At 43.6% G+C, this 22,894-nt stretch overlaps 2 protein-coding genes across 2 annotated transcripts in view; both read left to right on the forward strand.

The window, feature by feature from the left end:
* LOC125446709 (uncharacterized) overlaps positions 1 to 14,435 on the forward strand; it is a 29,998-nt gene extending 15,563 nt beyond the window's left edge. Inside the window, exons 4-5 of the mRNA XM_048520443.2 lie at positions 1,731 to 1,901; positions 13,643 to 14,435. Coding sequence (XP_048376400.1) covers positions 1,731 to 1,901; positions 13,643 to 14,196 — 725 coding nt within the window. The 3' untranslated portion in view covers positions 14,197 to 14,435. The remainder of the gene's footprint in view (positions 1 to 1,730; positions 1,902 to 13,642) is intronic.
* A 3,851-nt stretch (positions 14,436 to 18,286) lies between these two features.
* The window catches only part of LOC125446926 (dnaJ homolog subfamily A member 4-like), a 33,784-nt gene continuing 29,176 nt past the window's right edge, over positions 18,287 to 22,894 (forward strand). The window contains exons 1-2 of the mRNA XM_048520940.2: positions 18,287 to 18,463; positions 18,687 to 18,825. Coding sequence (XP_048376897.2) covers positions 18,694 to 18,825 — 132 coding nt within the window. The 5' untranslated portion in view covers positions 18,287 to 18,463; positions 18,687 to 18,693. The remainder of the gene's footprint in view (positions 18,464 to 18,686; positions 18,826 to 22,894) is intronic.

Below are 22,894 nucleotides of genomic sequence, written 5' to 3' on the forward strand. Positions count from 1 at the left end.
TTTTGCCACTTTTTTTTAAAAAGACTCAATTGTATTAGTCAGACAGGATCTCTCTTTACTAAATCCATGCTGATGATCCCTGATCAATCCTTACCTTCCAGTTGTCGATTAATCCTATCCTTCAGAACTTTTTCCAATAATGTCCCTACCTCTGATGTCAGAAATGACATGGTCTATCCCTGCTGCTCTTCTTAAACAAGGAACACATTAGCCATCATCCAGTCATCTGGACTTCACCTATGGCCAGCAAAGTCTTGAATATATCCGTCAGGGCTTCAGCCATCTCCTCCTATGCTTCCTATAGCAGACTGAGGTATATTTCATTAGGCCCTGGATATTTACATGTCTTTATGCCCTCTAAAACATCTAATACCTCTCCGTATTAATCTTATCATTCTCTCGAACATCAGAACGTCACCTTCCAACTGAAATCTCCAGCTACAATGTCTTTCTCCTTAGTTAAGACAGATGAGAAATAGTTGTTTAAGACCTCACCCACATCTACTGGCTCCACTGATGTGTTGTCCCTTTGGTCCCTAATAAGTCCCACTGTTTCTCTGGTAATCTTTTTACTCTTTAATGTTCTTTTAAAATGCTTGGGGTTTTTTCCTGAACCTATCTGCCAGAGATATTTCATGACTCTGTTTTCTCTCCTAATTTCCTTTTTAAGCAGCCTTGTACACTCTCCTCTTTTCAATGGTCTGTACCTGACAAAAGTTCCCTCCTTTTTCTTAATCAAACTCTCAATATCCAGGGTTCTGCAGACTTGCTGCCCTTGCCCTTACAGGAACATGCTGGCCCTGAATTCTGACTATACCACAATGAAAAGAGTCTCACTTTCCAAATGTAAACTTACCAGCTCCCAGTCTATATTTGCCAGATCCTGTCTAATGATATTGAAACCAACCTACACCCAGTTTAGACACTTCACTTCTGCTCCTGCTCCATCCTTGTCTCTTTTCATAATAACTTTGAAACTTAAGAGTTATGGTCACTCGCCCCAAAATGCTCACCTACTGACACTTCAACCACTTTATTGCCTTCATCCCCAAGAATTAGATCAAGCATGGCTAGTAGGACGTGCACCAAAAGCTGTTCTAGATATATTTTAAAAATTCCACCCCCACGCGCTAAGGCGATCCAGTTTAATATTAGAGTCAATGGGAATGAGAGTTTGATATTAGCAAAGTTGAAATCCCCTATAAACCCCCTGTTTCTCTCATTTTTCTACGATTTGCTGATATATCCATTCCTCTATCTCCCTTTCCTGTTGGGAGGGCTACAGTATAAACTCAGTAAAGTGACTGCCCCAATTTTTTTATTTCTTCCTCTGTGCCAGGTACAACTCCAACCAATGGTGAGGTTTCGTTCTCAGTCCCATTGACTCTAATTTTGCCAAGGACTCCTTAATACTACATCTGGTTATGTGTGGCCCAGGTGTCACTCTCTCATCACCTTAGATCTTGAAGCTTGAGCCAATAAAACACCTTCACCGATTAATACTGGAGTCAGAAATGTAGCACAGTTGAAGCCTCTTCTGAGTTGATCAAAATGCATAATAATATGAAGGGACACTGGACTTTAAATATTAGCTCTGTTTCTCTCTCCACAGATGCTGCTAGACTTGCTGAGTTTCTCCAGCAATTTCTGTTTTGTTTATTTCAGATCTTCAGCATCTGAAATTCCATGTTTGATTTATAGTTTTAATTGCTTGTTGTAATTATTTTCAGGAAAACTATCAATTCAATATCCATTTGTGATCCCAATGTACATGAAAGAAATTAAGTTGGTTATAGCAGAAGGATTTAACGGTAAAGATGAGACAGAATGGAATATTATCTGCAATCATTACAACAAAATTGTCAAGGACATTGGGAACTTGGATCATTTCATTTGCACAGGTTGGTAAGTTTTAATATTCTGTGGTTTAGCACATGGGTCATGAGATATAGAAATGGTGTTTAAAAACAATGAAAGTTTCTGAAGTACTTCAATTTACTGGCTGTCAGGGACAACTGAATAAAGTCTTGATTTTGGGAAGGCTTCTGAGTTTATGATTCATGGCAAAGAGGCTGCTTCTGTCAAGCAGAGGATGAGCCTAGTGAACATTCTGCCCAGCAGTTGCAAAGGGTTAAAATTTAAAACCATTTTCTTTTCTGAGTTTTATTTGAATCATCAACCTGCTGCTTTTTTCTCACTAGATTAACAGTGAGAATGTGCTGGAATCCAGCAACTCCATTGTAGATTCCAGCCTGTCCAGGTAAGCGAAGGGTTCAAGATAAGGTGGTGATCAGGCTGAAAGACAACAGAAGATCATTTATTGGGAAATTTTCTTCAATTTTTGTGAGGGGTCTGCAGCAGTACCATTGGTGATTCCAGGCTGCTCAATGTCAAATAAGCACAGCACCTCACCCAGTTGTACATCAAGATTGTGTTGCTTTCCTATTCATATTGTTGAACCCCAAATTCCACAGGACAATGAGAGTTCCTTACTACAAGAGTGAGCCTGTCCCCCTTCAAAATAGTAATTGGCTGTAAAGCACTTCAGGAAGTTCTGAGATTGTGAACAGTGCTATATGAATGCAATTCATTTACTACTTTTCTGCCTGTTTCCATCAGTGGTGATGGGAGGGATGGGGTTAGGATAGTATAAAGTGTTGAGGATGCTGGAAATTTGAAATAAAAACAGTGCTGGAGAAACTCAGCAGGTCTGGCAGCATCTTTGGAGAGACAAACAGAGTTAAAGTCCAGTATGACTCTTCTTTAAAAATGAAGAACTTCAGAGAATATCAGTTCTGAAGAAGTCATACCACGCTCAAAATATTAACTTTGCTTTCTCTCCACAGAAATATGAGACCTGCTGCGTTTCTCCAGCACTTAGTTTATTTTTATATAGCCTCATAATGCTAGATGTGTTAGTAAGTAAACAATTTAAAAGGGTAAAAAAGTAAAAAATGATCAGACTGGAATTTAATTTGGGCTGATCTATTATTCACACAATTAGGAAATCCACACCAATGTGGTTTTGTATAACCTTGGAAATGTACTTGTGATCTGGATGGATGTGAGGAAAAACAACAGATTTCACTATAGAGAAACAATAAGGGACAAAATTCTTGAGCCCAGTCAAAGTTGGGAACAAAGGTGGACAGAGTCTAGCACATAGTTTCTCCACCCTGTTCTTGGAATCAGCTGCAGTCAACTGTAGTGAGCTGGGGGCCAGCAAGGATGAGCAGCCTAAGAGGCTGGAAACTTGCAAAGAGCCCTGGTAAAGGTAAATAAAGGAGGTCGATTGGGATTTTCCTGTTAGACCCAAGTTTTCAGAAGTAACAATGGTTGGGGAGAGGCAGCTCAACTGCTTTGGGGGTGGGGAGGCATTAGTGCTTCCATGGAAGCAGGTATGTTCAGAAGTCACCATCCAGAGGACCTTGCCCCACACAGTGGCCTAGCAACTATTTCTGTTGGATTGTTTTTAGAAGGCTGCTATTCTTTTTGAAGCCCCCTCTCTGTTATATGCCATTCATACTGCTGAGAGCTGGAAAGCCTCCAATTTTCCCTCCAGCTTCAAACACTCACCAACTGCTGCTAATTTACAGTGAGCCTATCTTCGTGCCAAGTGGGGACATGCCCAAAATTTCAACTGTTTAAATGGTAGCCCTATTTCACGTCCTGGGAATGTGTCCTAACTCATGTTTCTTGTCCCCCAAAGCAAATCTCCAGCTCAAGATTATCAACCTGGAACCAGGAAATGTGAACAAAGATGATTAAATCATTAAACTCTACACATTCAATGGTATCAATAGGCAATACCTAAAAGGATGCAGTTTTAGAATAAGGTTCAGAAACAGTTGCTAATTTCAACATTGATTTGCTGCTGATCTAATTTTGGATTGGTTATAGACAAGGGAGAGATTTTTTTTTAAAAAGCCACTTCTTTTGCTTGTATCCTCATTTCAAATCTTATTGGCATCCAAGGTTTGGTAATCAGTTTTCGTAAAGAAAGGCATTGTGAGAAGTCAAAACATTGCCCAGTGTCAAGTTGGTGCCAGCAATTAATATATCAGATGGAAAGCCATCAGGACCAGCAGAGATCCCTATGGTAAAATCTAAACTATCCAGTACAAAAACAGACATCAGTCTTCCTGGTGGAGGCATTCAGTTGAGTCCTTGTTATGATCTTAGACTAGATCAGCAACTTTGTGTTACTTTCTGGATAAGAACCTGTAACTTTAACTTTTTTAAAAAAACGAAAGCAAAGTATGAGATCCGGGGGACCTACTAAGAAAACAAAGCTGCAAGATTCCACAAACAATGATAAACTTTATTATGTAGCATTAGGACAGTAATACAATCTACTACACGTGTAACTAATTTCTAAACCTCCGAATTAATGCCGCAAACATGGACAATAAACTGAGATCAAACAGCCCGCATTACACATCAAATGGTAAATGTGAACTAGACAGATCCCATAGATTTCTCAGCAATTCCCTCCCAGACACTAACGATACAGTGCGTCTTCATATCTCATTAAACTTCCCTCATTTCTGATCTTGCCTTTTAAAGTAATGCCTCATGCCACTCTGTTGTGGACTGCCCAATGATTGCTCCCATGCTGGCCATCGGCCTCTTTCCCAGGTCGACACTTCTCTCTCTGGATGTTGGAAACTGCACTAAGCACTTACTTAAAATCATAGCTGCAATCACAATTTCAGCGTGCTTGTGGACAACTAGCTTCACCAATCTGGTGAATCCCCTGCATTTCTCCGAGCACCAATCTTGCGCACAGGTTTTCCAACTTCCACTCTCACCTGTAGAGTTATACAGCCATGTGGCACAGAAACAGCCCCTTCGGCCCAACCAGTCTATGTTGACCATTATCCTAAAATAAGCTAGTCCCACCTGCTCGCACTTGGCCCATATCCCCCCCCAAACATTTTTTTAATGAACTAATTTAAGTGTTGTTAACTCTACCACATCCATCACTTCCTCTGGAAGTTCATTCCACACACAAGCCTCCCTCAGTGTAAAACAGTTGCCCCTCGTGTCTTTTTTAAATCTTCCTCCTCTCGCCTGAAAATATGGCCCTGGGAAAGAAACTTGCCATTCGCCTTATCTATACCCGTCATGATTTTATAAACTTCCATAAGGTCACCCCTCAACCTCGTACGTTCCAGTGAAAAATGTCCCAGCCTCTACTTAAAAATCAAACCTTCCATTCCTCACAACCCCCCAGTAAATCTTTTCTGAATCATCTTCAGCTTAATGGAGGTCACCCAGAACTCAGAATAGGTCTCATCAGTGTCCTAACAATGTCAACAATGACATCCTAACTCCTGTATTCAAAGTTCTCAGCAAGAAGGCAAGTGTGATAAATGACTTTTTAACCATCTACATGTGATGCAAACCTCAAAGAATTATGTATCTGAACTCCATGGTGTCTCTGTTCTACAACACTACCCAAGGTACTACTTTTAATTGTATAATTCTTGCCCTTGTTTGTTTGATCAAATTGCAATACCTTACATTTATGCAAATTAAATTCCATTGGTCACAGCTCAGCCCATTGATCCAGTTAATCAAAATCTTTTTATAATCTTAAATAACCTTTTTTATTGTCCATTATATCACCAATTTTGGTGTCGTTCACAAACTTAACTGTTAGTGATACACTGTTTTATCTGAGCCCTCAAAGCTCCCAGGATGTTTCCAGAACCTTGACCTCAAATTTTAGCTGCCTACCAACTTCTCCCTGAATCTCTCAGCCTGTGCAATTCAGTTTCCTCATGTCAACAGTATGGTTAAAAGCAGTAGTGCCTGACATGGAGTCTACATCTCTTTCATCCTCTCGTTTCCTGTACAAATTGACTTTCCCAACTACTTGCAAGTTTTCAACTCCTCTTCATTGACCCCAAATTGTTGTAACTAACCTATTGAAGCCTTGCAAGAAACTCTGCCACCTTATTGGCCTAAACTGAACGTTTGCCTCTTTATTGTCCTAAAAATCTTGGGACTGAATGTGCTCTAAATGTTACATTTCAGATTTTTAGTTTGTCCAGTACAAAAGGCCTCATGGTGACTCAGTGGTTAGCACTGTTGCCTCACAGAACCAGGGACCTGTGTGGGTTCAGTTTCACCCTTGGGCCACTGACTGTGTGGAGTTTGCCCTGCATTCTTCCCGTGTCTGCGCAGGTTTTCTTTGGATGCTCCAATATCTTCCCACAAAGATGTGTAGGTTAGGTGGACTGGTCATGGGAAATGTAGGATTACAGGCATAGGATCCTCTTCGGAGGGCTGTTATGCTCTCAACAGGCCAAATGGCCTGCTTCCCACTGTAGGGATTCTATAAAAGAAAACTGGATACAACAGGAAATGGATTCATCACCTTTTTTCTAGAAAAAAAAAGGAAAGCTTCTGAGAAGCAACTACATGTAACAAGTAGGATTAGCAAGATTTAAACAAAAATCATGACTCGACGCCAATGGTTTCTTCCTCTGTCTTCCCTTTAAACTCTTGGCAGAACATCAATTTTTTATATATGTTGCATTATCTTCTCACTGTCAATTAAATGTAGTGAAGATACATAAAAGTTTTCTTTTGTAACATCCTGACCAGCTTGTATTTCTGTTTCCAGTAGGCAGCTAAATATTGAGGTCAAAATTATGGAAACGTCCTGGGAGTTTTGAGGGCTCAGGTATAAGTGTGCCATTAAAAGTTAAGGTTTATGGATGACATCAAAGTTGGTGGTATTGTGGACAGTGAAGGGTTATTTTGTATCTATTTTATAGCATAGGTTTATAACTGCAAACTAGTATTTACATGGCTTCCCCTGCTACATTAATCACACTGCACGATGGGTGATTTTCAAATAGATTTCATAACTTGAACAGAGAAGAACATGGGTTTCTTCTTGCTTTTCTCTTTTAACAGAGCCACTATTTCACCAGATGCTTTAATTTTTACTCTGGAAAGCATGCATTTGTGATCGACAACCAGTTTCAAATTTATCTTCATCAATCACTTGCTCTGCAACATGGTTTTTACATTTCAGTTGAATATACATACATGTTGAGGGAGTTTTGCTGTATTTCCCCAAGCCATTTTTTCTTTAAGTTTAGCTGAGTGAGGTGCCTCTGCCTCTGCATCACATTTATTCTCTTCCTTCTGATTCTTCATAATTGGAGATTTTATTTCCATTACTTTTTACAATTTCCTCCAAACATATTTGTTCACTTTTTTAATATATAGTTTATTTTCAGGTTGGTTAATTGCTTAGCAACTGTCAATTCACTTGCCTTTGTTTCAGAGCCAAGTATCAAAGCTTTATCATTTCACGTCAGTGTTCTGGAGTAGGCCATTCAGCCCATTGAGTCTGATTTAATATTCCTCAATTCCACATCCCTCTTTTCTAGAGTCAGAAAGTGATACAGCACAGAAACAAATCTTTCAGCCCAACTTGTCCATGCTGACCAAGTTTTCCAAACTAAACTAGTCCCATTTGCCAGTGTTTGGCCTATATCCCTCTAAAAACTTTTCCTGTTCATGTACTTGCCCAAATGTCTCTTAAATGTGTAACAGTACCTGTATCTACCACTTCCTCTGATTAGTTCATTCCACATGTAAACCACCCTCTGTGTGAAAACATTTCCCTCAGGTACCTTTTTTAATTTTTTCTCCTCTCATCTTAAAAATATGCCCACTAATTTTGGACCTACTCGCCCTCACCCTAAGGAAAAGATCTTGGCTATTTACCTTAATAGGCAAGGAACCTAAAAAATTTTAGAATGGGGAAAAAGCTGAACCACTCCTTTCACTGAACATTTACAACTTACACTGTGTCATGTATGGAAAGCAGGCTTTCTATATTGTAGCCCACAAATATGTTGCCAACATATTTAGTAAAACCTTGAGTTAACAAAGGTATGCAGGCACCAGTAGTACTATATTACAGGAACAGCCACCTCTTTCCACTGAAACATTAAAAATGAGGAGCTGAGAAACATAGCAGGTGATCACTCAGCCATGAAAAGGATAAGAATTCATTTGGAACTTTTTCCTCCATGTTAATGACTGCTCCTTAATCTCTTCCAATTTACTCATCAGCTCTCATTCTTTTCCTTAAATATTTTCATAGCCACTATTAAAGTTTGAATTCACTTTTCCATATTGAAAACCATTTGTGTTCTCCAAATTGGCATCACAGTTCAAAACTTCCCCTTTTCTTTTTGATAGTTCCACTGATCCATCCGTCTAGGCTTTTAATTCTGTGTTCTGATTCACAGCTCAAGGCTGTTTTCATGCTATTTCATAGACTTATTTTTTTAAAACTGAAGATCAACAGATTTTAATTAAAGATCTATCTTTGTTCAATTTGCTTCTACACTTTTGTCATTCAAATCTTGATAGTGGGCTGAGGGTAATGTGGATCTTTCAGCTACTCCCGAGATTGCAAGCTTCCTTCTAGATTTATTATAGTTTTTAGAGTAGTTTATTTTGATTCATTTTGGTCCTTACAATGAGCTGAGTGCAGTCAGGTGGGGTTGATTTTAGTTTGGGATTATGATTGGCATGGAACGGTTAGATCGAAGGGTTTGTTTCCATGCTGCGTGAGTCTATGTTTCAAGTACTTTACTTCCTACAACATATGCAGGTGAGAGTATAAACAGGAGGATTGGGCAAATGAATTTGTGGTTAAGGAGCTGGTGGAGAGGGGTGGGGCTTTAAATATTTGGATAATTGGGTTCTCTTCAGGGACAGAGGTGGCCTGTGCAAGTGGGATGGATTGCACCTCAACTGGAGGGGCCCCAATATCGTGGTGGTAAGATTTGCTAGAGCTACTTGGCAGGGTTTAAATTAGTCTGGCAGTGGGTTGAGGCCCTAAGCAGTAGTGAGACAAGACAGAATACTGAGGTTAGTACAGCAGTTAAAGGGAGCAGCGGGAGGCTTTCAAAAATGAGATATCAAGACATTAGGACCAGGTTAGGGAACACCGAATGATTAGAGATATTGAGGCTTTGGTCAAGAAACTAGAGGGATATGTCAGATATGGACAGCTGGAAACAAGTGAATCTCTTCAGGACTATAGGGGATTTGAAGTACACTTATGATGGAAATAAGGAGAGCGAACAGGGGACATGCGATAGCTTTGGCAGATAGATCATAAATCTCACAACACCAGGTTATGGTCCAATAGGTTTATCTGAAAACACAAGCTTTTGGAGCCTCGCTCTTCCTTCAAGTGTTAGTGAGAGAGGTAGTATCAGACACAGAATTTATAAATAAAAGATCAAAAGGTCCCACTACTGATGAGGATGTATTAAACAAACCTAACAGACTCTCTCCGTCTTGTTCGTGTGTGTGTTTCTGACCTAAAATGTCACCTCTTCTTTACACTGATAAAGCCCTTAGCTCTCTTGGGACAGTGAATCGAAAGGATATATATATACTAATCAGTTAAAACCTTCCAACTGATTAAAGATTTAACAGCATTTCAGGTTTGTTTAATACAGCCTCATCAATAGTGTGACCCTTTGATCTTTTCCTCATGAATTCTGTGTCTGATTCCACCTCTCTCACTAACACCTGAAGGAGTGAGGCATAAAAAGCTTGTGTTTTCAAATAAAGCCGTTTGACCATAACTTGGTGTCGGGTGATTTCTGAGATAATGGGAACTGCAGATGCTGGAGAATCCAAGATAACAAAGTGTGAAGCTGGATGAACACAGCAGGCCAAGCAGCATCTTAGGAGCACAAAAGCTGACATTTTGGGCTCTCCAAAGGGTCTAGGCCCGAAATGTCAGCTTTTGTGCTCCTGAGATGCTGCTTGGCCTGTCCGGTGATTTCTGGCCTTGTTCACCCATTCCAAAACTGGCATGGCCACATTTTGGCAGATAGGGTAAAGGAAAATTCAAAGAGATTCTACAGGTATATTAAGGGCAAAAGAGTAACCAGGGGGAGAATTGGGCCCCTTAAAGATCAATGAGGCCGTCTCAGTACAGAACCACAGGAGATGGATGAGATCCTTAAGGATATTTCCTGTTGGTATTTACCACTGAAAGAATGCAAGCTAGGGAACTGAGGAAAGTAAACAGTGATATCTTGAAAAAGATGTGGTGGTTCTAGAAATCTTAAAATGTATATGTAGATAAATTCCCAGCAGCTGATCAAGTGTATACCAGGACATTGTGGAACACTGGGGAAGAAACTACAGGGCCCCTGGCAGAGTTAGTTGTCTCATTGGCAGCTACGGATTAAGTACCAGAAGCCTAGAAGATGGCAAAAGTAGTGCCATTATTTAACAAAGCTTGCAAGGAATAGCCAGAGATCTACATCCCAGTGAACCTGACATTACTGGTATGTAAGTTGTTGGAGGGGATTCTGAAATACAGGATCTATATGTATTTGGAAAGGCAAGGACTGGTTAAAGATGGTCAGCCTGGCTTTGTATATAGGAAATTATGTGTCCTAAGTTTGAGTTTTTTAAATTGGTGACCAAGAAGATGGATGAAGGCAGAATGACAAACGTTGTCTACACAGACTAGTAAGGCCCTCAGCAAGGTTCTGCATGGTAGCCTGGTTAGTAAGGTTAGATCACATGCGATCCAGGGAGAGCTAGCTGATTGGATTAAAAAAAATGGCTTGCTAAAAAGTTAGCAGACAGAGGATGGTGATAGAGGTTTATTGTTCAGACTGGAAGCCCATGAACAACATTGTGTTGCAAAGAGTGGCGCTGGTTGCACTGTTGCTTGTCATTTTATATAAACAATTTGGACTAGAATATAGGAAGCATGGTTAATCAGTTTGCAGATTACACCAAAATGGTAATATAATGGACAATGAAGAAAGTAATCAAGATCCCATTGTACTCTTAGATAAACTGGGCCAGCAGGCCAAGGAATGACAGGTAAACGTGAGGTGTTGCATTTTGAGGACTTATACAGTTAATGGTAGGGTCCTGGGGAGTGTTAATGAACAGAGACCTAGGGACACAGGTATATAGTCCTTTGAAAGTGGCATCACAGGTAAACAGAGTGGTGAAGAAAGCAAGAGTGGCAAAAGCCTTAATTGGAAAGAACACTGAGCACAGAATTCGGACGTCATGTTAACAGCTGCACAAGGCCACATTTGGAAAACTATATATAATTCTTGTCACCCTGCTATAAGAAGGATGTTTTTAAACTGGGACGATCGCAAAAAAGGTTTGCAAGCATGTTACTGAGACTGGAGGGTTTAAGTTATAAGGAGGGGCTGGATAGGCTGGGACTATTTTCTGTGGCGGGTAGGAGGCTGAGGAATGACCTCTTATAGCGGTTTATTAAATCATGAGGGGTGTAGATAAGGTGAATAGCCAAGATCTTTCCCCAGAGTAGGGAAGTCCAAAACTAGGGGGCTGAGTTCTAAAGTAAGAGGGGAGAGATTTAAAAGAAACCCGAGGACCAATTTTTTTTTCACACAAAGTGTAGTGTGTGTATATGACCCGAGCTGCCATACAAAGTTGTATAGGCAGGTCCAATTACAACATTGAAAAGACATTTGGGCAGGTACACGGATAGGAAAAGTTTAAGGATATATGCCAAACGCAGGTAAATGGAACTAGTTTAGTTCATTGGGACATGGTCAGCATGAACAAGGTGCGTTGAAAGGCCCATTTCTGTGCTGTCTGACTGTGACAGCAGCCTCCCATAAACAGCGACTGAAAATAGCTGGAAAGTAATGGTTTTTTTTAATGCAGCAGACCAAGGGGGGAGGAGCAGCAAGGCAAAGGGAATGCTACTGGGTCAGAAGAGAGATAGTTGAGAATAGCAGAAAATAGGTCAGCTTTACTGAGAGCAAAGCCACACAAAAAGTCACAAGGGTGTGTAATCAAATGGAGATCCATGATCATTCTCCAAAGTTGTTGAACTCGATGTTGACTCCTGTAGTTTGCAAAGTGCCAAAGTAGAAAATGAGCTGTCTTTCTTCGGCTTGTGTTGGGCTTTGCTGCAACACAATACACTGTTCAAGACAGAAATGTTAGCATCAGAAATATGATGCAAATGCAAAGAGTGAACGCATTCTCCAAAGTGGTCACCCAGTCTTGCTTTTGGTCTTACCAGTGTCAAGGTGACCACATTATGAGCTGCAAATACAGTACACTTGTTAGATCTCAGCTGGAGTATTGTGTCGTTACGGGAGCCACATTATAAGCAAAGATGGGAAGGCCTTGGAGAGAGTGCAAACTATTTGCAAAGACTCTAGGAATAAGAAACTTCAGTTTTCAGAACAGATTGGAACTATTCTCCTCAGGGAGAAGAAGGCTGAAGGAAATTTGGTTTTCAAAATCATGAGTAGGCTGGAGAGTAAATTGGGAGAAGCTATTCTCATTTGTAAAAGGAAAAAGGACAAGAAGGTGTAGATTTAAAGTGATGTGTAAATTAGGCCAAGGGTGGCACAGTAGTTAGCACTGCTGCCTCACAGCACCAGGGACCTGGGTTTGATTCCAACTTTGGGTGACCGTATATGGAGTTTGCTTATTCTCCCTTGTCTGTGTGGGTTTCCTACCTAGTCCAAAGATGTGCAGGTTAGGTGGGTTGGCCATGCTAAATTACCCCATGATTCTGGGTGGGATGCACTTCAGACGATCAGTGCAGACTCGATGGGCTGAATGATCACTTTCCACACTGAAGGGAACCCATGATTTAATCTCCTGCAGTTCTTGCACCTCAACTGGCGCTCTCAGACATGCCATGTAATATTAGTTCCCATATTTACTTTGGCCTGTGGAAGATTGAATGGAGGAATTGAAATTTAAATGAACAGTCTTCCCTGAAAGAAAGGATGTCAGACAAACATCTGTCCAAAATCCATCCATTCTTGAGAGTTAAAATTATTTTGGAGTTTTAGTTGACTGACTTTGGGAAAGTAAATGAACAAATTATGCAGTACCTTTCTCATCAAAGCATGAGGCGCAAGACTAATTCCTGGATTCTGTGGTCTACGTAGAATCTATTGGTACTCATTTTCCAGCGACATCATATAGAAGTTATAACTGTGTAGGGGATCTCTTTTCATGAGAGGCAAAACATAGTGTGCTGATGGGATATGGGAAGCCTTTATTAAATCTCAATCATGTTCCATAGTGGGATGTGGGGGCATAGAATTTTTACTCCATACATTTGATAAAGAAGGAAAAGAAAATAAAAATAAATGGAATTTGAAATAATTTAATTTTAGTCTGTTTTGTTTGTTGAATTTGGCTCTCTCTCTTTGAGGCACCTTTGATGTCCCTACACAGCAAAGGCTAAAAGTGTAGATGTTATCCTGTTCAAAGTCCTTTTGAACTACAAACTAAAAATACTCATTAGCAAATGCAGAACAAATGTAGTTCAGTGATACTCCTTCCTGATATAACTGATCTCATGATCCTGGTTGTGACGAGTAAGGGAACTATTACTCAACAAGCTACTGGAAACAATGAATTTTTTTTTACAATAAGATTACCAGAATATAATAACAAAGGATAGGTTTTGATTTTTCATTTCAAGTAAATGAGAGAACCTGATTTACTGTACAGTATACCTTTGTTTCTCTTATACTGAATACTTTGAAACTGGTTATATTTTTTTAAAATTTACCATGGTTTAAAGTGATATTCCATGTTGCAGACATTATTTTGCTGGACAAAGATGAGCTGGATCTGTGCACAGGACAATATTCTGAAATAGAGCCAATATATGTCGATCTCAGCAGAAAGAAGCCAGACAAGGAACATGAGATAATAGGCTCAGCTGAGGGCGTATCAGAGACCCCAAAGTACTGTACGATTAAAAGTTACGAAGAAAATAAACCAGAGATACTTCCAGAACCAAACACTGAAATGGATTGTTCTCGGCTGGGTTCAACAGCCATACTAAGAAAGAGCACTGGACCATTGTTCAAGTTCTCGCACAGATCATGTAACATGCAGCCACCTGAAACAAAACATATTGTCTCTATGAATGAGGTTCCAGGTGACATACTGCATTTGAATGTGGATGAGGTCTGTGACTGTTTGAATTTACTAAACATGGGAATGTACATTGAGGCCTTTCAGTCACAGCAGGTTGATGGCCGATTGCTTTTTGATCTGGATAGAGACATGATGCTCAACACATTTGGGATGAGTAATTTTCACATCATGAAATTAATACGTTTCCGTAAAGGATGGAGACCAAAGTAACAGAGAATGGTTTCCTCGTTTAGAAATCTTGCGATGAAGTTTACTTTGAAGTGTCAATAATCAGAAAAAAATACAGAATTAATATTAATTAACTTTCCACTTTGGTGGACAAACAAGCAATTATTTGTAAAGTGAAAGAATCTGTAAAATTATTGTAATAATTTTGAAAATGCCACCAACATCTGTATCTCAGCTGAAAGGCTAATTTGAAATGTTAATAAAAGAACTGACCGACTGGAGTTTCATAAGTCCACTGTAATCTTTTGCGTGAGTACTGTGGTTGAAAAGCAATTAATTTTGCTAGAACAAGGTTGCTGATTTATAGCTCTTATAGTAATAGTGTTTAATCCACACGCTTCCAAGTATATATTTCATAAGCTGTAAAAATGCCCATTTACAAATCCAAAATCCATTTGAGGTGCATACATTTTCTTTGTTCTTCTGCACAAAATTACACAGATGATGTCACAGATAATATAGAGTACCTCCTGATGGTGAGCTATACACAAAGATACAAGAAATGGAAGGGATGCAGCAGGGACCACGGACACTTAGACTTCAACACTGGTGCACACTTCATACACACTTTCTCTGTTGTCAATCCTCAGCCTTCTCTTACTACCCTGTCACTCAATCTTTCTGATGCACACTGATGCAAGTTTCCTTTATACAGAAATCCTGCAGAGCAGTTAGCTAGCTTTCACGGATGATGCATGGAACATAAAGACTCAGGACAAGATCAATGGAGAGGAAGGGGAGGTGGTTGAACCAAACGAAAGGTTCCAGTACAGAATTTTAACCACGAGGAAAGATTAGAAGGGGTAGGATTTTTTCCTTTAAACACAGGAGGTTGAAGAGGTATATTAATCTCAGCTAATTGTTATTTGAAGGTAATCAGTGGGAGGATTAGAAAGGAGTCAAGCAGAAATATTTTCATCTAAAAGGTGCCAGAAGTCTGGAACGAGGCCTGAGGCTGGTACAGATATAAACCCTTACTAACAGTGTTAAGAATCAGCAGCAGGCAAGTAAGATCAGATTGGATCCCACCTTCTCTTTCTAAGAGAAAGCTCTCTCTTAACTAGGGATTCAAAATGTACCAAATTGCAATTCTGTTGGTAGGATTTGATGCTTAGTCTAGATGATTAGTCCACACATTTCCCCTCACCAGACCAATGCTTCCCAAACCCATTCAGATCCCACACAGAAAGTTGGTTTTAATTCCCAGCTGTCAATCTCCTCTTCCATCAACATCCACGTCTCACGCTGACCCTGCGTTCCCCTCCCTCACCCCCCTCAATGCTCCGTTCTACCTCGTTCACCCTTCACTCCTGCATCCCATCCGCTCTGCTCCCCCACCTCCTTCCCGAATTCCCCCCTCCCCCTTTCTCTTCCCCCAACACTTCCCAATCCTCTCTACCCCTCCTCCTCACCCCCACACAACATACCCACTCACGCCCCCCTCACACCCCATAACTTCCCTCCACCCCTCCCCGCGCACCCCCTCACTTCTCTCCACCTACTCCCTGGCGCACCCCCTCACTTCCCTCCAACACACCCGTGCACCCACCCATTTCCCCCTCTCACTTCCCTCCACACCCCTGCGCACCCTGTCATTTTGCCCCGTCACTTCCCTCCTCCCCCCCGCGCCCCCCTTACCACTCCCCCCCCCACCCCTTCCCCCGCCCCTTACCCCTTCCCCCACCCGCCCCACACCCTTACCCCTTCCCCCCCTGCCCCACACCCTTACCCCTTCCCCCCCCGCCCCACACCCTTACCCCTTCCCCACTCCCCCTTACCCCCACCGCCCTCCCTTACACCCTTCCCCACACCCTTACCCCTTCCCCACTCCCCCCTTACCCCTTGCCCCCCTCACCCCCTCCCCACTCCCCCCTTACCCCCCTCACCCCCTTATACCTTACCCCCTCCTCCCTCCACCGCTTACCCCTTCCTCCCCCCCTTACCCCCTCCTCACCCCCCTCCCTCCTCCTCACCCCCTCCCTCCCGCATACCCCTTCCCCCTCACCCTCTCCCCCAACCCTTACCCCCCTTCCCCCCTCACCCACCCCTTCCCACATTTCCCCTCTCACCCACCCCTTCCCACATTTCCCCTCTCACCTACCCCTTTCCCCACCCCCACCCCCTCCCCCCTTACCCATTCCCCCCCCACCTACCCCTTCCCCCCCACCCCCTGCCCTACCCCTTCCCCCCCACCCCCTCCCCTCCCCTCCCCCCTTACCCTTTCCCCACTCACCTACCCCTTCCCCCCCCACCTACCCCTTCCCCACACCCCCTCCCCTCCCCTCCCCCCTTACCCATTCCCCTCCCCCCTTACTCATTCTGCCCTCCCCCCACTCACCTACCCCTTCTCCCCCCACCCCATCTCCCCTTCCCCCTCACCTACCCCTTCCCCCCTCCCCCTCACCTAACCCACCACCCCTCCTCACCTAACCCACCACCCCTCCTCACCTACCCCTTCCCACCCCTCACTTACACCCCACCCCCCTCACTTACCCCCTCCCCCAACCACACACACCCACCCCACTTCCCCCCCACCCCCCTCACCCCCCCACCACCTCCACCACCTCCCCCTCACTTCCCCCCCACCCCCCCTCTCCCCCTCACTTCCCCCCCACCCCCCCTCACTTCCCCCCCACCCCCCTCACTTCCCCCCCACCCGCCCTCACTTCCCCCCCACCCCCCTCACTTCCCCCCCACCCCCCCACCCGCCCTCACTTCCCCCCCACCCCCCCACCCGCCCTCACTTCCCCCCCTCACTTCCCCCACCCCACCTCCCCCCCTCCCCCCCACAACCGCCCCAAGAGGATCCCCCTCGTTCTCACACACCACCCTACCAACCTCCGGATACAACGCATTATCCTCTGACACTTCCGCCATTTACAATCCGACCCCACCACCCAAGACATTTTTCCATCCCCTCCCCTGTCAGCTTTCCGGAGAGACCACTCTCTCCGTGACTCCCTTGTTCGCTCCACACTGCCCTCCAACCTCACCACACCCGGCACCTTCCCCTGCAACCGCAGGAAATGCTACACTTGTCCCCACACCTCCTCCCTCACCCCTATCCCAGGCCCCAAGATGACATTCCACATTAAGCAGAGGTTCACCAGCACATCTGCCAATGTGGTATACTGCATCCACTGTACCCGGTGCGCCTTCCTCTACATTGGGGAAACCAAGCGGAGGCTTGGAGACCGCTTTGCAGAACACCTCCGCTCAGTTCGCAACAAACAACTGCACCTCCCAGTCGCAAACCATTTCCACTCCCCCTCCCATTCTCTAGATGACATGTCCATCATGGGCCTCCTGCACTGCCACAATGATGCCACCCGAAGGTTGCAGGAACAGCAACTCATATTCCGCCTGGGAACCCTGCAGCCATATGGTATCAATGTGGACTTCACCAGTTTCAAAATCTCCCCTTCCCCTACTGCATCCCTAAACCAGCCCAGTTCATCCCCTCCACCCACTGCACCACACAACCAGCCCAGCTCTTCCCCCCCACCCACTGCATCCCAAAACCAGTCCAACCTGTCTCTGCCTCCCTAACCGGTTCTTCCTCTCACCCATCCCTTCCTCCCACCCCAAGCCGCACCCCCAGCTACCTACTAACCTCATCCCACCTCCTTGACCTGTCCATCTTCCCTGGACCGACCGATCCCCTCCCTAACTCCCCACCTATACTCTCCTCTCCACCTATCTTCTTTACTCTCCATCTTCGGTCCGCCTCCCCCTCTCTCCCTATTTATTCCAGTTCCCTCTCCCCATCCCCCTCTCTGATGAAGGGTCTAGGCCCGAAACGTCAGCTTGTGTGCTCCTGAGATGCTGCTTGGCCTGCTGTGTTCATCCAGCCTCACATTTTGTTGTCTTGGAACTTTCCAGAAAGCTTGGGAGAATAAGCAGCTTTGTGATCTCCATGGCAACCCAATACCAACGTCACGCCCTGTAGGAAGCTGGGGCAAAGGGAGAGCGCCGTAATGGGAAGGGGCGGGGCCGCGGCTTACGCAAGGCGTGTCCAAATGTACATGGTCTATGAGGGGGCGAGACCGAGCCCGTCAGGGGGCGTGGAATAAGCAGTGGTGGGTGGATCCGATCTAGAATTTTCTGCCTCTCCTCTTTAAATGGCAAGAGCAGAAGCGCGTGTGTTCACTTGGAGACAGTAGGGACGTGTTTCGGATACGATTATAGCTGGTGCGGGCTTCAAATCATAACAAAAATCAAACAGCGGTCTGTGATCCGATATTAAAGGGTGAGTGTTTGGATGCGTTACCTCAGCCCCCCGGGGTGGGTCATCATAAGGGTGGTGACCGGCGTTAGTGATGGTGAACAATACTCCTCATGTCCTAAGTGTTGGTACCGGAAAAGATATTTCATTTCCATCCAGGAGCAAGAACATTGTAGATGTGGAATAATTGACTAAGTGGAGTACATTTAAAAGAAAAAAATTACTATTTTAAAAATTTCGTTTGTAGGGTAGCCATGGTGAAGGAGACCGGTTACTATGATATCCTGGGGGTCAAACCCAGTGCTGGTTCTGAAGAGATCAAGAAGGCCTATCGGAAACTGGCCCTGAAATATCACCCAGACAAAAACCCAAATGAAGGCGAGAAGGTAAGGTAGAAAAATAGAACAGAAAGTCAGACAGGCACTGGTGACACGGAAACTTCCAGAACATTCCTTGTACTCAGCGTGAATATGCGTGGTTGCGATCTCAAGCCCTTTCAAACAACCCGAGTGGTCTCATCACCCAGGCTTTCATCCTGGCTCTTTTGCTGCAGAATCTTCAAACTGATTGCAGATTCTGATGGTAATATATTATTTTTGTGTTGGTTTATTACCTTTTAATGTGCCAAACAAAATTTGAGTGAGCTGCTTAAGTGGATGATAGATCAATCGTAGAATCCCTACAATGTGGAAACAGGCCCTTCAGCCCAATAAGTCCACACTGAACCTCCCTGAACACTATGGGCAATTTAGTGTGGCCACTCCACCTAACCCATACATCTTTGGACTATGGTAGGAGACAGAGCACCCGGAGGGAACCTATGCAGATACGGGGAGGATGTGTAAACTCCACACAGACAGTTGTCTGAGGTTGGAATTGAACCCGGATCCTTGGCACTGAGAGGCAGCAGTGCTAACCGCTGTGCTGCCCTCTTAAGAATGAGGTGGCAGTATCCTGGTTATGCCATGGGACTAGTAATCCAGAGCCCAGGCTAATGTTCTGGGAGCATTGGTTTGCATCCTACTATGTCAGGTGATGTTTGAGTTAAGTCAAAATGTGGAATTAAAGGCTAGTCAAATGGCAGCCATGTTATAGAAATCCATCTGGTTCATTAGTACTCTTTAGGTGATTTGCTAAATTGCCCATAGTGTCCAAGGATGTGTAATTTAGGTGGATTAGCCATGGGAAATGCAGGGATAGGGTAGGGGTGGATCTGGATTGGATGCTTTTTGAGAGTCAGTGTTGGCTTGTTGGCTGAAATGGCCTGTGTCAGCACTGTATTGATTCTATGAAAGACATGGAGCCTCTTCAAAAACGAGCAAGCTGAAGTTTTGAGGGAATCTTGGCTGAAGACATGACCTCTAATAACAAAATAAGCAACAATGTTCAAGAATCCAGAATTAGATAAACATGGGTCTCAATAGAAACCATAGCAGTGGCAGTGCAGAGGAAAAGCATTAAGCCCATCTTGTCCATGTTGACCTCGACACCCAGATGCGCTTTCTAGTCCCAACTTCCTGCACATAGCTCATTACCCTGCAGCTTACAGTACCTAAAAAGGTACAGATTCACTTTGAGTTTAGGGCCTCTGCCTCCACCACCAATGCAGGCAGCAAATTCCAGGTGCCCACTACATCCGTCTAAAAAAAATTCTTCCTCACATCCCCACTAATCTTGCTGCCACTTAGCAATCATGTCACCACTCCAGCTTTCTGTATGCCAAAGAGAGCAGCCCAAACCTCTTGAATATCTCCTTGTAGCTACACTTCTTAGACCTGGCAGAAATCTAGTAAATCATCTCTGCATTCTTCCCAAAGCAATTACGTTCTTTCTGCAGTGTAGTGACCACAACTGCACACAGTGCTCCAATTGTGGCCTCACCAGTATCTTGTACAGTTTCATTATTTATATCTCTACTCTTGTAGTCTGTACTTTTGTCCATGAAGGAGAGCATTCCGTACAAACTTAGCTACCTGTACTCTTACCTTTAGGGGGACCTGTGCACTTGCACTTCAAGATCTCGCACTTCATTTACCCCTTTTGGTATATTCTCATATGTTGTGTTTTCTGTTTTACTGTTTGACCTCCTTAAATGCACTACCTCACACCTAAGCAGAGTTGAACTGCTTCTGCCACTACCTATTCCAGAACCTCATCTAGATCATTTTGGTGATTATAGCTATCCACTGCAGGGCCACTTTTTCTCATGTGAAAATTTCCCAGTTGTGCCTCTCCCATTCATGTCCAAATTGGGCCTGTTTCCACACTGTAGAGGTTCTGTATTTTAAAAACAAAAGCAGGTGTCCCAACACTAATACCTGTGGGACACCGCTTGACATAGCTTTCAATTTGCAATCATTACCCTTAGTTTCCTGTTACTGTGCCAACTTTGGATCTGATTTAACATATCTTGTATCCTATGAGCTTTACATTTTTGACCAGTCTGCCATGTGGGACCTTGTCAAATGTCTATTTTTTTTAAAATCCATATGGACAAACCCCACTGCACTGTCCTTATCAATCCTCCTTGTTACTTAGAATTCCTACACCATCAAAGCAGGCAATTGAGCCCATCAAGTCCACACCAACCTTCTGAACAGCATCCCATCCAGACCCATTTGGACTCGTGGATTATCCATGGATAATCCACCTAGCCTGCAGATTCCTAGACACTATTTAACCTGCCCATCCTTGGACTGTGGGAGGAAACTGGAGTACTTGGTGGAAACCCAACAGACATGGGGAGAATGTGCAAACTCCATGCAGACAGTCGCCCGATGGTGGAATCAAACACAGGTTACCGGTGCTCTGAGGCAGCACGGCTAACCACTGAGCCATCATGCTGCCCAAAGAATTCGATCAAATTTGCAAGACGTGACTATCCCTTAATAAAGCCGTGTTAATATTCCTGATTAGTCCACACTTTCTACGTAACAGTTTATACAATCTCTCTGGACTGATTCTAACAATTTTCCCACTACTGAAGTAAGACTAACTGGCCTGTAAATTGGCACTTCTTTTTGTACGTTTTTTTTAAACAATGGAACTGCATTTGCATTCCTCCAGTACACAATGCCTCACCTATGTCTCGTGAAGATTGGAAAATAATTTATTTCTAGGGAATGATTCATATTGTCCAATACTTCATACTGCTCATCTTGGATTACTATAGCCACATTTCTTTTCCCTTGTGAATACAGAGACAAAAAATCATGTAAAATTCTTCTCCCATCTTCTGCACCTTCACACACATTCCCTTCTCAGAGTCTAATGGACTGAATCACATAATGATGAAGGCAGTAGTGTTTTGAATGACCTCCAGTTTGAATGTAGGGCTCTATCCAGGGAGACCCTGAAATAGCTGTGGGGAAGTAATGCCTTGAATTTCAGCAGCAAATCAGTTAACGTGTGGAATAAAGCTGGGTTTTAAAGGTGAAAACTGGTATTAATGGTGCAGATTTGCAATTTGTAGCTCATTTACAGTCAGTTATGATACCAAGCTTGCCATTGGCCTTGGCCACTTGCCAAGGATGACATCAGATAGCAAATTGTTTATGGACATCATAGAATCCCTACAGTGTGGAAACAGGGCATTTAGCCCATTGAGTCCCACACTGACCCTTTGAAGAGCATCCCACCCACACCCAGCCCTAACCTATCATTGTAACCCTGCATTTCCCATGGCTAGTCTATCTAGACTAAACATCCTTGGATGTTATGGGCAATTTATGGCTAATCCACCTAACATGCTCATCTTTGACTACACTAGAAAACTGGAGGAAATCTACACCCTGAGAGTGCGCAAACTCCATGTACAAGTTGCCCAAGAATGGAATTTAATGGGGTCCCTGGCGCTGTGAGGCAGCGGTGCTTACCACTGACCCACCATGCTGTCTATTGTTTATGATGGGCCTAAAGGCAGTGCAGTAGGTTTCCTGATAATTGGGATAAATTGCTGCCTTCTCAGTATTTGGATATTTAAGACAATCTGGTAACTTTGACATGTTGAATGAGTCAGATGGTGCTGGTTAGGCAGAGCTTAGTGTTGCCGGCATAGTGTGTGTATGTGCCTGTGCGCAGGCGCATGAATAAAGTTTAAGATTTGTAGCTTGGGTTGTGGATGGGGTTGTAGGTATGCTTGCTGAACAGGTGGGGTTTGGTTGCAAACAGAACATAGAACGTTACAGTGCAGTACAGGCCCTTCAGCCCTCGATGCTGTGCCGACCTGTGAAACCAATCTGAAGCCCATCTAACGTACACTATTCCATTTTGTTGCCCTGCTATGTAAGCAGAGCTGGAGCACTTATACAGAGACTGCAAAAAAAAAACAGATGCCCAAAAAGCACAATTCAGTGTTACCACTGAGACAGACCACAACAGGAAGACACAAAATGACCAGACTCCCTAATCACCCCACCATACATCAAGGACATGTCAGACGTGACCACAAGACTA

The sequence above is a fragment of the Stegostoma tigrinum genome, chromosome 36 (genome assembly GCF_030684315.1).
Source record: "Stegostoma tigrinum isolate sSteTig4 chromosome 36, sSteTig4.hap1, whole genome shotgun sequence".
Classification (NCBI taxonomy): Eukaryota; Metazoa; Chordata; class Chondrichthyes; order Orectolobiformes; family Stegostomatidae; genus Stegostoma; species Stegostoma tigrinum.